Source organism: Crocodylus porosus, unplaced genomic scaffold (assembly GCF_001723895.1).
Source record: "Crocodylus porosus isolate Cpor-Errol unplaced genomic scaffold, CroPor_comp1, whole genome shotgun sequence".
Classification (NCBI taxonomy): domain Eukaryota; kingdom Metazoa; phylum Chordata; order Crocodylia; family Crocodylidae; genus Crocodylus; species Crocodylus porosus.
This window is the reverse complement of record NW_017728949.1, coordinates 37250726-37267105: the sequence shown is the minus strand read 5'-3', so window position 1 is coordinate 37267105 and position 16380 is coordinate 37250726. Positions and strand designations below refer to the sequence as shown.

Here is a 16380-nt window from a genome sequence, read left to right as displayed (position 1 = left end):
CAGACCCCAACTGGAGTCCCATACAAGCAGAGGAGGGGGTTTAAATCCCCCTCCCTCCTGTTCACCCAGTGTGGACTGGGGCTGGTGTTTGGCCACAACCCCTCCCCCCTCTACTTGAGTGGGAAGCAAGGAAAAGCCTGTTAGGGGCTCCTCCCCCCCTGCAGGCAGAGCTGGCCAGGGTCCTGTGTGGGCAGGTGAGGGGGCTGCCTCATTCCCCCCTCGCCACCCTGCCTCATTCTGCTGGCCTACCCTAAAGTCTGGCCACCACCCTCCCCAGTGCCAAGCAGGGGAAAAGCTTGTGAGGGGCTGTTCTGCTCTCACCAGGCAGACTCCAGCTGGGGTCCTGAGCCAGGTTTCCCACCTCCACCCCCTCTCAGCCAGCCAGAGCAGCGATAGTGCTCTGGCTAGGGAGCAGAGGGATGAAACCAACCCTGCTCCATTGGAGCAAACAGCACAGTCCTGTGCTGCAAAGCATTCTGGGATGCTAGCAGACTGTGAGTTAACTTGAACCAGGAAGGGCTGGTTCCACATACTGGCCTATCAATCTTGACCTAAATCAGTTCAGTCTGATGCTACATCCAACCAGGTTTATCTTAAACCAGTTTCAGTCATTTTGAAAGTGTTTTAAGTGCATTGAACTTCTGCTGTGTTACAGGTTTAAACCAGTTTCTGACCACTTAAGCCAGTTTGTGTGTAACTTCTGTCCCTAGCCATAATCACCAGATCAATGGTATTAGTGAAGGCTATTTTGTCATGTCTATTACATTCTTTACCACTGCAGTACATTCAAAGAATATTTATGTATTATTTGTGATAAATGTTTTTTATTTCTATATTAATTTGATTGCTTTAAAATAACAACACATACAATAAAAAATAAATAAAATAATGAACAAAATAAATCAAATGGAATAAAAATGCTACCTACAGTGAAGAAAAAAATCCTTCCAGATATTCATTAATGACATAATTTTCCTGTACAGATATGAAATAAGGATGCAGGATCTCACATGACAACAAAGTTGGTGATAGGTTCTATATGTAGTTTCTGTGAATGAACATTACATGTTGGTAAGAAAGGTAATTAAGTGCTCCATGGCTCCTTGTCTGTCAGTAAAGTGTGTCTGGTTTGGTTTAAAGCTCACACTTCTCTGTCTTACAGTATAAAAATTCAAGTAATTTTAAGGATGCCATTGAAAAGGGAATGAAAACAGTCTGCAACAAAGTAAACAGAGTATTTTAATATTAGACCTTTGTAAAGTTACATGTAATAATATTTTTGATGATCAAGGGGGCATGAAAGGTACATCTACAAAGGATAGGACATGCTTTCATCTTTCAATATATTTTTAATATAGAACTTGTACATGAAAATATTATGGTGGAAAATGTACCCACTCAATTCACAATACATTTTTTATTTTATTTGGTGGTGATGTATTTAATGACTGGAGAAAACTAACCTTTTTCATCTTGCACAAAATTACTCCATTTTATCAATCTTTCAGTCTAAGACGCACTGTATCTTTTAGCTAAAAGCAAGTGCCTTCAGGTAAGGTACTGAAATTGAATATGCCATGTAGTATTATTTTAAGAGAATGAAGCAACATCTGAAATCTTTCTGCAGGTTTCAGTAGCTCTACTCTCCAATACTAAACTACACAAAATGACTGTTCTCCCATTCAGTGTTTAGGAAGACAGATAGATCCAGCAGGATCAGGACTGAAAACTCCCTTTTTCAAAGCGCTAGCACCAGAAGTAATAGGAAAGAGATTTCTAAAGATCAAACCTGATAAAACTGTTTTATGTTAATAAACTTTGATTTGCTAATCCTACTTCTGGATAACATTTAATACTAACAACAGCAGCCAAATCAGATCTTTCTGAAATAAGCCGAAATAATTTGCATGAAATGCTAAAAAGTGTTTAATATCTCTCCCTATAGAAGCCATACATTTCTTTGACAGTATCTTTTACTGTACATCGTGGATACTGACACTGGATATAACAAGCATGTAAACCCAATTATGGCACTGATGCATGAGACAGAATAAAAGTAATTCTGTTAGAAATTAAGAAGTCTCTCTCTCTATGTCAGATTTCAAATTCCATATCTAACATGAGATTTGTTTGCTGTGTCTTGTCTCTTCATTTCCATACCTTGGGTTGAAAGACCATGGGGTGGCAATGCACAGCTATCAGTGGAGGGTCATGAATTTCTAATAGTCTACTACTGAAATGAAAACTTCTTTAACATAGAAGGCAGACAGAACAAAATAATCAGTATACTCCGGTAGGCAGGCAGAGCTGAAGTCAAGACTACTGCCTGGGTTTTTAACCAGTCATTTCTAGGAAAGAAAGAAGCTAACTGTCAGAAAGAGAGAGAAAGATATTCCATGATCCAGAGGAGCAGCCATATGCTGGATAAAGGTTTCTATAGTATCTAAAGTCTCCTATCTAAGAAGAAAACTGAAGCAGGGAACAGCCTCTAACTTAAAAATTCTAATTGCATTAGAAACATCTGAAAAGTCATTGTGTTGTATGTTGCAGGTGTCTCTGAAAAGAGAAACTTTAATTCTACAAGGTTGGAGCCTTTGAAAAGCTTCTATGGCAGGGGTGTTTTAGCGTGTTAAAGCACTAGTCCTGGTGGGGTAGGGCAACTGGACTGCAAGGTTCAACTTCCATGAAGAGACGAGAAACAGGCTGTACCCAGGAACTTTGCCAGAGACGGAGCCTACCAAGGTCAAACAAGGGAAATTAAAAAGCCTGGTAGTACAACTTGGGAGTGTCCAGCAAAGGGGATTTGACTAAAGACTTTGGTTTAGCAACTACAGAAAAATAGCTCTGGCTTCCCATTTTCCCTAGGATAGTTCCAACTAAAGAAAGTATCTCTTTAATGGGACTGAACATGTGTTTAAAGTTAGCAAATGCTTAAGTGTTTCTCATACAACTGGGGCCCAGGGCCATTTTGCTTCCAGTGGGGGATAAAATATTTCCTGATTTAAAAAAATATTTTTCAAATAATATACATGAAAGTGGAGGTGGAAGCTTAAGAAACAGAGTGCTGGCCAGCTAAGAGAAAGATCACGTGTGTTTCATCTTTCCACTGTTGGCAGATTCCATATGTGGTCTTGCCCTCAGAGCTCCTCTCAACAAGGGTAAATTCTTTTTTCCAGAAAATACATTATATGCATAAAAATGCAGCTGTACATAACCTAGTGTTGAATTTGCAACAGCCAAAAAATTTCAGGATTCTGGCAGAACTGTGCCCCCACCGGTAATTGGGTATTCCTGTCTTTGATAGATTTCCGGTGTGCATTCATTCTGGTGCGCAGCTGTTGTTTGGTCTCTCCTACATATTTTCCATCAGGGCATTTGGTGCATTGGATGAGATATATTACATTTCTGGAGGTGCAGCTGTAAGATCCAGGAATGCGGATGGCTCTGTTGTGGGGTGTAGTAATTGTGGGGGTGGTGGAGATGTGTTGGCAGGTTTTGCATTTCTTGTCATGGCATGGTCTGGATCCTTCTGGTGTATTCTGGGCTCGAGGAAGTTTGCTTCTGGTGATGAGATTAGCAAGTTTCAGTGCTTGTTTGAAGGCTAGGATGGGTGGCTCTGGGAAGATCTTTTTAAAAGTAGGTTCCCTTTCTAGTATGGGTTGCAATTGTTTGAGAATTTTCCGTACAGGTTCGAGGGAAGGGGGATATATCATAACCAGCAGTGTGTGATTTGTGGGGAGTTTTCTTCTGTACTGCAGCAGTTCTTCACATGGTATCCAGGTGGCTCTTTCAAACGTGCGATCTGTCTCTCTGGAGGAGTGTCCTTGTTGGGTGAAAGCCTTTTTAAGATTGGTGAGGTGGCAATCCCAGGTGTTCTCTTCAGTGCTAATTTGATGGTATCTGAGGGCTTGGCTGTATATCACAGCTTTTCTGGTGTGTTTAGGGTGATTGCTGGTTCTGTGCAGATATGTATGTTGGTCTGTGGGTTTCTTGTATAACATGGTCTGTATTTTATCATTGTGGATACTGATCATTGTGTCTAAAATAGAGATGTTGGTGCTGGAGTATTCTAGAGAAAGTTGGATGGAGGAATGGTGATTGTTGAATTTCTGATGGAACTGAATCAGAGATTGTAGGTTTTCAGTCCAAATGATGAAGATGTCATCGATATATCTTAAGTATAACAAGGGTTTGATGGTGCAATTCTTGCAGAAGTCTTCTTCCAGGTGGCTCATAAAAAGGTTGGCATACTGTGGGGCCATTTTGGTGCCCATAGTTGTTCCTATCATCTGGAAGAAGTGTTGATTATTAAAAGTGAAATTGTTGTCTGTGAGTTTGAATTGTACAAGGTCAGCAATATCTTTGGGTCTGTATTCTGAGTTGTAATCTTGTTCCTGTAGATATGTAAGGCAGGCTTGGATGCCGTCCTGGTGTGGGATGCTGGTATATAGGCTGGTAATGTCCATGGTGGCTAGGAGGGTGTTGCTGGGAAGGTGGTTGATGTTTTTAAGTTTTCATAAGAAGTCTGTAGTGTCTTGTACAAAACTTGCTCTGTGGGTGATGAACGGTTTTAGGATTGATTCAACAAAACCTGGTATTTCCTCAGCTAAGTTCCCATGGTTGGATATGATAGGTCTGCCAGGGTTCCCTTGTTTGTGGATTTTAGGGAGCATGTAAAAAGTCCCCGGTTTAAGTAGTGGGGGATCAAGGTCTGCAGTTTTTCTTATAGTCTTGATGGAAATGATTTGATGGTACTGTTGAGTTTCTTGGTGAAAAGGGGAGTAGGATCATCTTATAGTTCTTTGTAGTAGCTGGTGTCAGAGAGCTGTCTGTTGGCTTCCTTTATGTAGTTTTCACAGTTTAGGCTGACCATGGCTCCTCCTTTATCTGTTGGTTTTATTACTATTTGGTGGCTAGATCTTAGAGATTCTATGGCCTTGTTCTCTGGTAGAGAAAGGTTGTTATGGTGGCGTGTGTTGCTGATTATTTCATTGTTCATTCTTTCCCTGAAGGAGTCAACACAGCAGTTGAAGTCAGGGTTTTGTCCACTGTGAGGTGTCCAATCTGATTTGTTGGGGGGTTTTTTGGCATTGATCTTTTCCTGAATGTTGTCAGAGGATGAGTTGTTGTTGAGAGTGGGTTCAGTTTGGTTGTGGAAATATTCTTTGAGGTGGAGTCATTGAAAGAATTCTTCTAGTTTTCCACACTGAAGTATTTTATTAGGGTATTTTTCTGGACAGAAATTTAGACCTTTAGAAAGGACAGATTTTTCAGTTTTGGTAACCATGTGTGTGGAGAGATTGATAATATTTGTGGGCTGGTTGCTGCTTTCAGTTTTATCAAGTCTGAGGTTGGAATGTTGTAAGCTGTTGGTGTTGTTCCTCTGATGCTTGTTTTTTGGCTGGGGAACTTGTTCTTGGAGTAATTTGTTCCATTTCTTCTTTTTACGTAGGATGAATGTTGTTGAAAGTTTTTCGTAGTCTCTTTGTATCCATTGTATATTGTTAGGGATGAAGGGTTTTTGAACCCGAAAGCTTGCTTAATAATTGTTTTCCAACTATTTAAGTTGGTCTAATAAAAGATATCAGATTCACACAAGAACCTTGTCTTGGCCCCTGGAGACTCAATAGTTTATCTCTGTTACAGGTGACTTCCTTTTTCTTTTGATGAAACCTCTTGAACAAGAATGAGTTTCAAAGAAACACACATCCCAATCCTGTAGGAAAGGAGGAATTTTAGTATTGCAGGATTGCAGAGGTGTACTGTGCATTCACCCAAAAGAGAACCTGAACACAACAGCATGACTCGAGAAAAGTCATTCTGCTGCATGAATATAATTCCTCTATCACCTGAAGCACTTGCATGACTGCAGCACCTGCAGACATGCATTGGAACAAGCTCTTGAAGCTTCAATAAATCCTCTGAAAGCCTGATTATGGGGGAATGTTATCTAAGGAAGTTGCTGGAAAGTGGGTTCCTGCCATTCATATCTGCAAATAGGCCAGAAAAAGACGTCCTTCTCAGATGGCACCAGATGAGGGCAGCAGCCCCCAAGCCTTTTGTTCCAAGATAGCAATGGAAGCATATGGAGTTAGAATTTATTGTGGGGGATGATGTGTATGTGGGAGGGACTGTGGTCAGAGAAATACAGAGAAGCATCTCACTTTTGGGCATACTTGAGAATATCATTACTACACTAAACCTTAGAGGATCTCTTGTGTTGGCTCATATATGTTTCTATATTGCTGATGGAATGATTTCTGGGGGGGGGGTTGCACAAAACTGCATTATTTTAATCAGCATTTACTGACACTACTTCATGTAATTGGCATAGGATATAAGGCTTAGAAGAGTCTGTACCCTTTCATTTAATAGAGAAAAACATATAAAGGATGAACACATTGAAAAGTGGCTAAAATTTGAGATCCTGGTAACTAAGATAACCATGTGAAAAATAACTTAGAATTCATAAGTATATATATAAGACTGTCTAGCTGAAGGAGCCTCATTTTTTCTAGCTTGCTGCATCTTCTGGAGAATTATCACTGGCCAAAAAAAGGCATCCAATAAGTGGAAAATAAATTATGAATGAAAAACCATTCAGGTGATAAAGGTATCAATTTTTAGGATATAAAAGTCCAAAAAGAAATATGTAAAGATTTACAATTTTAGTCTTGGAAAAAAATGGTTTTTTTTTATGAGAAATAAAAGTGACAGTATTGACATGTGACTTGAGGGTGGACTGGTGAGATGTAGATAGAGACCTCCCTCAGGACATTATACATCATTTACAGTTGATTACTAAATAGTATCAACAACTGAAAAACTGGAGAAATTCAGTCACATCATGATTTCCTGAGTAAATATGCCTCAGCATGTACATTCTGCTACTTAGGAAGAGAGGAATTTTAAGCTTTTTTTCACACTGCCACAAAATGGAGAGAGCTGCATTAAACAAAAGCAACAGGCAGGATCCTCCGAACCAGCAGCCTTTTTCACCCAGTAAAGCTTGAGGTGGGTGACTACCACTATAGTCCTCTTATCCTTTGAATTTCTGATGCAACCTTACATCCATTCTAAAGTTGTACTGACTGCAACAACCATTAAAGTGTCAGGTTAGCAACAAGGAGTTGCCAGCTCACAATAAATCTCCAGACACATCCTTTCCCCACTGACCATATGACATGAACCACCCTTGCTAGCTCAGTGATACTCAGGAATTCCCATATGCCAGGGAATCAAGGCAATCACTTACACTGATTTTAAGGTCAAATTGAGACTGAAGCAGAACAACGCAAAATTAACAGGAACCTATTTGTGTGCACCTGGTCTATTTGTGTGTGCAATGATAAGTGTCACTTTATTGAAAAAAGAGGAATGTCTCATAGTTAGAATGCCCAACAAGCACATTTTTAACTGCAAAACCCCAAATGGTAGAGCCATATGTGCTGAACTGAGTAAGGACCAAAACTGAAATGTCTACATACATCATTCTACAAACAAGCTCTCACTGATACCAATAGGAATGAATCATAAACAGAATGGATCAAAGGGAGTAAGAGGCCCTACTTTTATATTCTGAAAACTGTTTCAGGGTCTTTTATGTAGTTAAAACATTTGCATATATTTTTGGATTTTTACTTCACAAACAGAATGCAGAGAAGGGGATATTTCAATTTTGCATCTCCTTCATTTTGAACAGTATTTGTTTTGATTTAGAAGTATGATCAAAGAAACCTTTTCTCTTTGATAAATAAACAGTGACATTTCAGTTCCATTATTATTATATGCATACCTAAGGCACTCATCACTGTAGTATCTAAACTATGCTGGCATGACAGCATTGGAGTAGTTATTGTTTTTTTCTATATAGTATTGTATTTCATTCTCAGAGCTGTATTTAAAAACTGCAGAAGAATGCTTTGCATTTCAAAGTTTATCTGACTTCATCCCAACTATGCAGCTGGTCCAATAAAAAATATCTCCCCCAAAATCGTTGTCTCTCATATTTAAAACACATTTCAAATATTTTAAGCCACGCTGTGTGGTGGTTACTATCCCCTGCCCTTTTTTAGGGGAATGGACTTCACTGGAACTGATACTTTATATTTTTATAGCAAATATCATCCTGAAGCACTTAAACTATAGTATGAATACAATTCTGCACACTGTCTCTCTCATAGCTTTAGGTATTCCTTATATTGAGCACTGCTGACTTGTACACACAGGGAGTGTCTACACATGCATTTATTGCACAGTAAGTGGATTTATACTGACGTCTTCACGTGCAGGTGTTAAAGTGCAGTACCACTGTGTTTGGATTGACTTGGTACTAAAGTTAGTCCCAAAGCAGTCCACGCACACAGTGTTACTGTGCAGTAAGGCATCTACATGTGAGTTCCTGCTCAGTAACTAATTGGGCATATACCTGATATCTGCATCATGCAAGTATTACATTTATGCACAAGTTACCATAAGTCACCATACATACTGTGCAGTATGGGCATATATATGTAGATGCTGCTCATAGTGCGCAGTAATTTTTGGTTACTGCACAGTAATTGTGCATGTGTAGATGTGCCCAGGTAGAAGTAAAGAAAACAAATCCTTACCACAAACCAAAGAGCCTGAGCAGAATAGGAATCGCTTTCCAGCTGTTACTAGCTTTCTTTGGTTTCCCTACATCAGCGATTCTCAGTGCTGTGAAATCCTTTTAAGGGTGCTGCGGGGTGCTGCCCAGTATTAACGCTATTATGTGTGCAAAGAACTGTGCATGATTCAAAAGGTAAACTAAGAAACTTTAGTAACAATCCATAGTGTCAAAAACATTCTGACCTGTTGTGGTCTTTCTAAGTTCTTTTCAACAGAAGAATGACTTTATTATTTTTCTGTTGTGAAAAACCAAGTGAAAGGTAAGATATGGCATTTTTGAAGGACTCCTGGAGTTCCCAGCATCAGAATGCTGCCAGGGCCTGGACTCTGCTGGGGTGAGGGAAGAGTCCAGTGCCTCTCCTAACTGGGCTTCTCAGGTAGATGTCCCTCTCACCCATCCCTATTTATGCTACTGTATAGCAGTACGCACTGTTCAGCCTTGAGGCCTTCATTTTAGTCCCTGGCGTTTTCACCAAGGTAACAGCTATCACATAAGCATAAATGTAGAAAGGCAACTGATAATTTATATAACTCAGTTATGTAACTCTATACAGGTCTAGATGACACACATGAAAATGTTGGTGGGGCCAGTTTAGATTGATATGATGCACTATTGAGACAGGAATGACAAAGAAATTGAACAAAAACTTCAGAGTAAGGAAAACACAGAAATCTCCCAGATTCAAACGAGTTAAAAAGGTAACAAAAAATACAAATGTAAACTGAGGCTTAAATTATTAGAGATCTTTAAGAAAAATTAAACCAAGTGTATCTTAATATAGATATACAGAATCCATTTCTCAAAGACTAAAAGATATGCAGAAATATTCAGAGGACAACTTTGTCAGTTAATCTGTCACAGGAAAAGAAAGATAAGACTCATTCCCTAAATACCAAAAGTGACATTGTGATTCCTGCTGTTTGAGTAAACATATATTATGATGAACTCCAAGCTTATGCATATTGTTTTTCTTCAGGAATCCAACTATATCACACCTAATCCATGGCACTGTCTGGTTTTTCCATTCTACAGTAGAAGTCTATAATGTACAACCTGAGGTCTGGATCTGGCCCGTGAAGCTGCAGGGCTTTGCCTGTGCCTGTGCTGGAGCTGTGCAGTGAGGGGATGTGAAAAGGCTGAGGACCTAGAAATTGTGCCTGTGCTGCTATTTCTTCTCGCTGCCCCACTTCTCCCCCACTCCCACAGGTTTGTGGCCTAGGCACAGCTTCCAGAGCTACACCAGGGCTGGGGAAGCTGTGCCTGAACCACTGCCATTACTCTGTCCCTCCCCTCTCCCCAAGGCTGTGGTATGAGTGCAGCTTCCAGCCAGAGTGGAGTAGTGCCAGGGCCAGGCTGGGGGGAAGTAGGAGAGGAAGGAGAAGTAGCAGCAAGATGAAAGCAACTTGCTACTGCCTGGCCTGGGCACAACCCTGCTAGAAGCTGCTTTCACCCCGCAGCCAGTGGGCTGGGAACTGTGCAGGGGACACAGATGCAGCTCCCAAGTGCATGGCTCCTTTGGGGACTCAGGGAAACCTCCCCCACTGTTGACATACTGCCAAAACCACCCAGCTCACACTAGACTGAGGACAGGTTGTCCCAGTCTGCTGCTTGGAAAAGGTTAATGTCCCCTGATTTTCAGCTTACCCCTGACATTTTTCTAATCCATCACCAACAGTCACAAGACCCGTTTCAAATTGAGATTTCCAGGTCCTCACTGGCAACTTATTTGCCAAGTTTAGCAGGACAAGATGTGGCAATTATGACTTGTTCTCCTCAGGGACTTGTATTTGTTGGCTAAACTGTCTGAACTGGTGGAATAGCAGTTCATTGACCTGCCATTGTCACTAGCAGTACTTTGACTGCTGGGGAACTTGTTGAGGCATGACTAAAGGGGATCAGTAATCATTTCATTCATATTTACTGTGGTAATAAATAATGGGATTGTGACAACTTGGTGGGTTCATTGTCCTTGGCCCCCTTCTGATCCTGGGCATGGAATATACAGCAAGTGTGGTTAAGGCATAGAGAAAAATGGAAGGTACATCTGAGTTAGGCCTTGTGTTAAGTTTGGCATCAGCACTTCATAAGACCTGTCCACACTCTGAAGCACAGTATTCAAACGGAAGATTTGGTGTGGATACATAGAGAAGGATGCTGCAACTCTTTTTATTTGGGCCTACACTTTTAACTTGTGGAAACCCACCCTGTGAGTTAATTGTCATTTTAGATTTAGGTTAATTTTAATACAGTAGGCTTGGGTTTAACTTAAGAAGTCTCTGGTAGCAATTTTATTAAGCCAAACTCTTATCTTAGTTTTTAACATCATAAATGGTAAATGACACGGAATTGGTAAATGGTATATGACACGGCTATATTAACAAGAATTTTTTTCAATAAACAGGATCCATTAAAACATTTTCGTAAAAAAAAGATATGCATTTAGGAAGACAATATGAGATATAGTCCTTTAAGGATATACAGAAGTACAGTGTTGGTTTTTGTTTTTAAATATTTTAGGTTTTTTTGTATGCCTCTCTCCATTCTGCTCTCTCTATTATGTAATTTCATACCGTGACCTGAATTTTTCTCTCTGCTCAGTCATTTATTCTTTTCTTTAGTTTTTTTTTTAAATGTAGAAATCATTAGTGCATGAGATTGCTTTATAATGTCTTGGCTTTGTTTACTAGTAGTAAGACTTACATTGCCTAACACAAAACTAAAATATTGGGCCCCAGGTAAACTAAACTGAACCTTAAAACATATTATTGCTAACTAGCCAATCCATTAGAGTTTTCCCTGTGTAAAGTGTATAGGAGCGATCCCTGACAATAGCATTTGGCATGATAATAAGCCACTTCCTCTTCAGAACACTGTCTAACGTTACTCTGTTTATGGTATTTGGGTCAGGACTGTGATTTAAAAGATTACCCAGGAAGAAGTAAAACCTTCAGAAATAGTCTGTATAGTTTTATAATCTGGGAAAATTGTCATGGCTGCTTTCTTCTACATGAGGACTGCAAGTTTGGACTATGCCAGAATGGTCAAGAAACATTATTCAACAAGGAAACAGAGGGAACAGAGCAGTTTTTAAACAGTAACTTGCACACAATACTGCTCTACAAACCTTTTGAGATTACCAAAATAAAACAAACAAACAAAAAAAGCACAAACAAAATGAAAGCTCAAATACAAGTTGTGTAAGCTACCAAAAATCAGTCATTAGGTTTAGCTGGGTAACTGGATGGGTTTGTTCATGATATTACATACCTATAACTACCTTCATTTGGTTTGAATAGAATTCCCATTTTCTGAAAGGTGGAGTTTCCTGGAGACAAGTTTTTCCCTTCAGACTTCAGTGGAAACTGAGGGTGTGGTCACACACAACAACTGAACCATTCCTAGATGTCACTGATTGGAAACTGGTTCACAGTTATACCAAGTGCTGTGGCTCACCCAGGCCAGCATGCCTCACAGTTGGTGAAGGTGGGGTGGGGAGAAAAGGTCTTGCTTTGGAGAGTTTCAGGGGGTGAGTAACCTGTAGCTGGAGGCATTTTTACTTTTCCACTTTCCCTTCTCTCCTTGCAATGAGTGAAATAAACTTCAACAGCCTGCAGCTGACCACAATCTGCAGTGTGCTTGCCTGACTTGGGGGCAGCAGGAGAGGGGAATGCTTAGATACATGTTTTGGTTCCCAAGGGATGGTTGCACATGGTGAGGGACTGTGAGTAGGGAGTGAGGACACAGCAGCTTATTTGAAAGATGGCCTTTGTTGAATAAGCAGTGCTAAGGAGCTTTGCAAAAGAGAGAAAGGGAGGCAGTAGAGTGGCCAGTTGCAGTAGTGGGGGGGAGGGAGGGGGGGCAATGCAGTGTGGGATTCTTGAAGGAATGACCAGACCAACATCATGTAACACAGGTTCACAGTGAACTAGTTCAAAATAGTATTTGATCTTTCACATACAATTTTGAACCTTTCCAGGTGGATTTAAACAGATTAGCAGACTTGTATGTCTATCCACTTTAGGTTTCAATTGCATTTATACCATTCTAAATGTCATGTGTGTCCATGTCTCGAATATACAAATATAAGATCACTCCATGCTATGTAAGGCAGAAGGCAGGGTAGAGCTGCACCATATAGACTAGTAGTTAGTCAGTCTATAACTAGACCTCAGACAGCCTGCCTCCTGTCTGACTTCAGCCTGACTACCTCTCCATGATGTACAAATATAAATTTCACAAGTCGGTCTTATTAAGACTGCTCTGTATTATTTGAAATTAGACCTTAGCACTGAGGGTATACTGAATATTTCATGTGCATTAATAATCTTCTGACACCAAATATAAAGGACAATTCATTTCTGTATAACAAAGCATATTGACAGTTTAGAAAACTAAGCCATGAATCAATATCATGCAATTAGACTCACATCAACACAAAAAAGAAAAAGCAAAGAATGTATAGAACAAAAATTTTCATTGACCTGATTTGTCAGAGATGTTGGCTGTAACTGGCGTGGTGGAGTAGCTTGTGTTAGCCTTTGCGCTGTCCTTGGAAGCTTTTGGTTTATTTTTCGTTGCCTCTAGTGCTTTGACCTTCTTGGCATGTTTACTTCCTTTGTAGTGGGCCTCAGCCTGGCTCTACAAAGGAGAACAAATCAGGCTCATTTGTTTGTACTTCCATACAACCCAAGAGATGGTAATGTGGGACACTTTCAATAATAGGCACCATAATATTCCACCTGACAAAGTTTAGTAGTGTGTTATTAATATTTCCCTAAACTTAATGTATTTTATATATTCAGATGACAAAAATTGCATTTTAAAAGAGATTTTAAAGAACAACATGCACTTTCTTCAATGCAGAAAGAAATTTGATTCTATATTAGAATTGATGTCTCCATATCTAATTCCTTGCTATCATACTCTTCAGATTTAAAACTTAATGTAAATGTGAATATATCCAATTGAGAAAACTTCTATTTAATTTCACGTAGTTACCTGCTCTTTATTGCTTATAGTTAGAAAGATATTCTCTATGCTGTAACATGATTAAATAATCCATTTTTCTCTTGCTTGATCTAGTACAAGACTCATGAAGTATTCCCATCATTACACTAACAGCAATTGAAACAGGCATTAATGATATTATGTCTACACTATTAGATCAAGGAGAAGGGATGAAAAAAGAAACACCACTGTCATTAACTTTAATAGACTGAACTAAAACATAGAAAACATTTACAATATACATCAATTTTGATTATGTTTTATAAATTGTCCTACATAACCCTTTTGAAAGAACTAAAATGTTGGGGACTCTGGGACAGATCACCAGAGAAAAACTTATTATTAGCTTCTTTTTTAAAATGTCATGAAATATATACCTCCTGGTTCTGTACTAAAAATAACTTCTGATGTTCATAAGAGAAAATATTTACTTCTTTGTCATAAAACTATTTATAGAAACTAGGTCAAATGTACATGCCTGAAGTTAGGCACTTAAATGAGCTGCCTGATTTGCAGAGATTTAGCGTACCCTTTGACAACTGAGTTATTTTTGTCTCCAAATGTAGAGTGGGAGCTTAACTTTTAAACACCCAAATTAAAAAATGTCAGGTTATGACTTCTTAACACAAAGCCTGTTGACTTCTAAAAACCTAATTAACATATTAACATATTTTATAGAGTAAAAATAGATTAAGAATATTATATGAATATACAAATGAAAAGCCATTTTTACATAACTGTAAACAGTATTATTTAGCAATGCTATGCATTATTAACAAATACTCATATAAATGACATTCTTTTAGTTTTGAAACTTGTATTGAACAGGTGCCTCTATTGAAGGTTACATATTAACTATTTAAGTTAATATTGCAATTTAATTCAAACTAAAATAGCATGCTCCTTGAAATGACATAAAGAGATGATTTCATCTCAGTGCTTCATATATAAAATATCAGTGCAAGACATATTTAATATGTTCATGCAAAAGTGAATTATATTAACACATCTTTGCATCATCATCTAGTTCACTGTGTTAAATGAAGCAAAAAACAGAATAAACTTCATGTTTTATATACACCAGCTATGGGGTCCAGACAGGTATTAAAAAGAGCACAGATATAATGAGGACAATCTTAATGGGGCTCAATACACCTAGGAACCACGGTCACCTTAAGACAGTGTGGGTAGAATGTAAGCAGACAGTAGGAGCAGATGGAAAAGACAAGAGAACACATACAAATCTCTATTCACTAAAGTCTTAATCATTTGTATGATGAAAAATCACTAAAGCACTGCAGCTCAAACAGCCATTTAGATGAGATGAAGTATTCATTTTAGTATACAAGTGATTGTATATACTGTAAAATAAGGAACAGAATATGCAGCATGCTTATTCTCTGATAACTTTGTTAAGAGCGTGTTCAGGAATAAGAACTGCCAAATAAACATTACTTTGCAGACCTTTCTGAAAAAAATACTTACTTGTCTGTAAATCAATTTATAGTAGAGTCTAAAAACTAGTTGCAACTAAACTATTTTATGACTAAAACCTCTGTAGTATTGAAATATAATCAAACACAATGCAAAAATTAAAGAGAAACAGCTAAATTATTGAACAGAAGTACAACTATCTCTACATACAGTATTTAAAGAGACACCTGTCAACTTGAATTTCTTGAAACTGCTGGATATCAAAAAATTCATTTCTTTTTGCTAGATCTGCCTTTAAATAGTATGTCCTCTTTTTCTTGGAAAATACTTGATAACTTTTAAAGATTTTTTTAACTCCTCTTCTATTAGATTTAGACATGTTTCATAGACAAGTAGGGAAGACTCATCACAAAATAAGACATACCACCCCACTCATTACATTCTTTTTCTGTCTGCAAACACTCCCTCTTTTGCTGGTTTCTGCTCATTCAGTTTCAGCTTTGGCGCTGCTGTACCCTTCAGAAGACGTACAAAATGTCAACAGCCGAGTGAAACTGCATACTCAAAAAGCTGTCAAAATGCATAAAGCTAAAAATAGAAAAAATATATTTTTCCTCAAGCCTCCTTCTGTTCTAGCAACTTATATTGTAACAGCAGCAGATGCAAAAAATTCAAGTTGATGATGTCCCTTTAAATATTTGATCTATAACTATGCTCAATGCATACATGCTCTGTTGATAAGATCCTATGTTGCCTGAGGAAAGCTACAACAGAAGAAACGTAAGTGCACTCAAGAGAAAGACTTACTAAGTCGGTACATTGCTAATAAGCCTTTCTGCTGATATTTGCAATAATAATGCCTGCAATATCAGTAATAACCTACTACTGTGATTCACTTCATTCAATCCTCATCTACTGTAATGAAACCTGTTGAAAACAAACAAGTCCAGACAGAATTAAAACTAATGTAAACTGTTTAAAGATATTTGAAGTTTTCACTGAAATCTCTTGGGTGGCATCACTTTTGATATTCACTGGATGGTAACTGTAACTATAAAACACAAAATCACAGGCATACATTACATTATAAAGAACAGAAATTACCATTGTTATCCTCTCAGTCTGACCTCCTATATAATTCAGATTGTTTCTGAATTAATTCTTGCTTAGACAAGCCCATATATTTTAGAAAAAGCATTCAACCTTGGTTTTAAAATTTCCAGTAGTGGGGAGCTCACTATAGACCTGGGTAAGTTTTTTCAAGATCTAATTATCATAATTTAAGC

General features: G+C 38.5%; 1 protein-coding gene across 2 annotated transcripts in view; it reads right to left on the bottom strand.

The window, feature by feature from the left end:
* Nucleotides 1-16380, bottom strand: part of ZNF385B (zinc finger protein 385B) — a 322138-nt gene that overhangs the window by 28106 nt on the left and 277652 nt on the right. For both annotated transcript variants that reach the window (XM_019554589.1, XM_019554590.1), the window contains exon 5: nt 13135-13291. In XM_019554589.1, coding sequence (XP_019410134.1) covers nt 13135-13291 — 157 coding nt within the window. The remainder of the gene's footprint in view (nt 1-13134; nt 13292-16380) is intronic.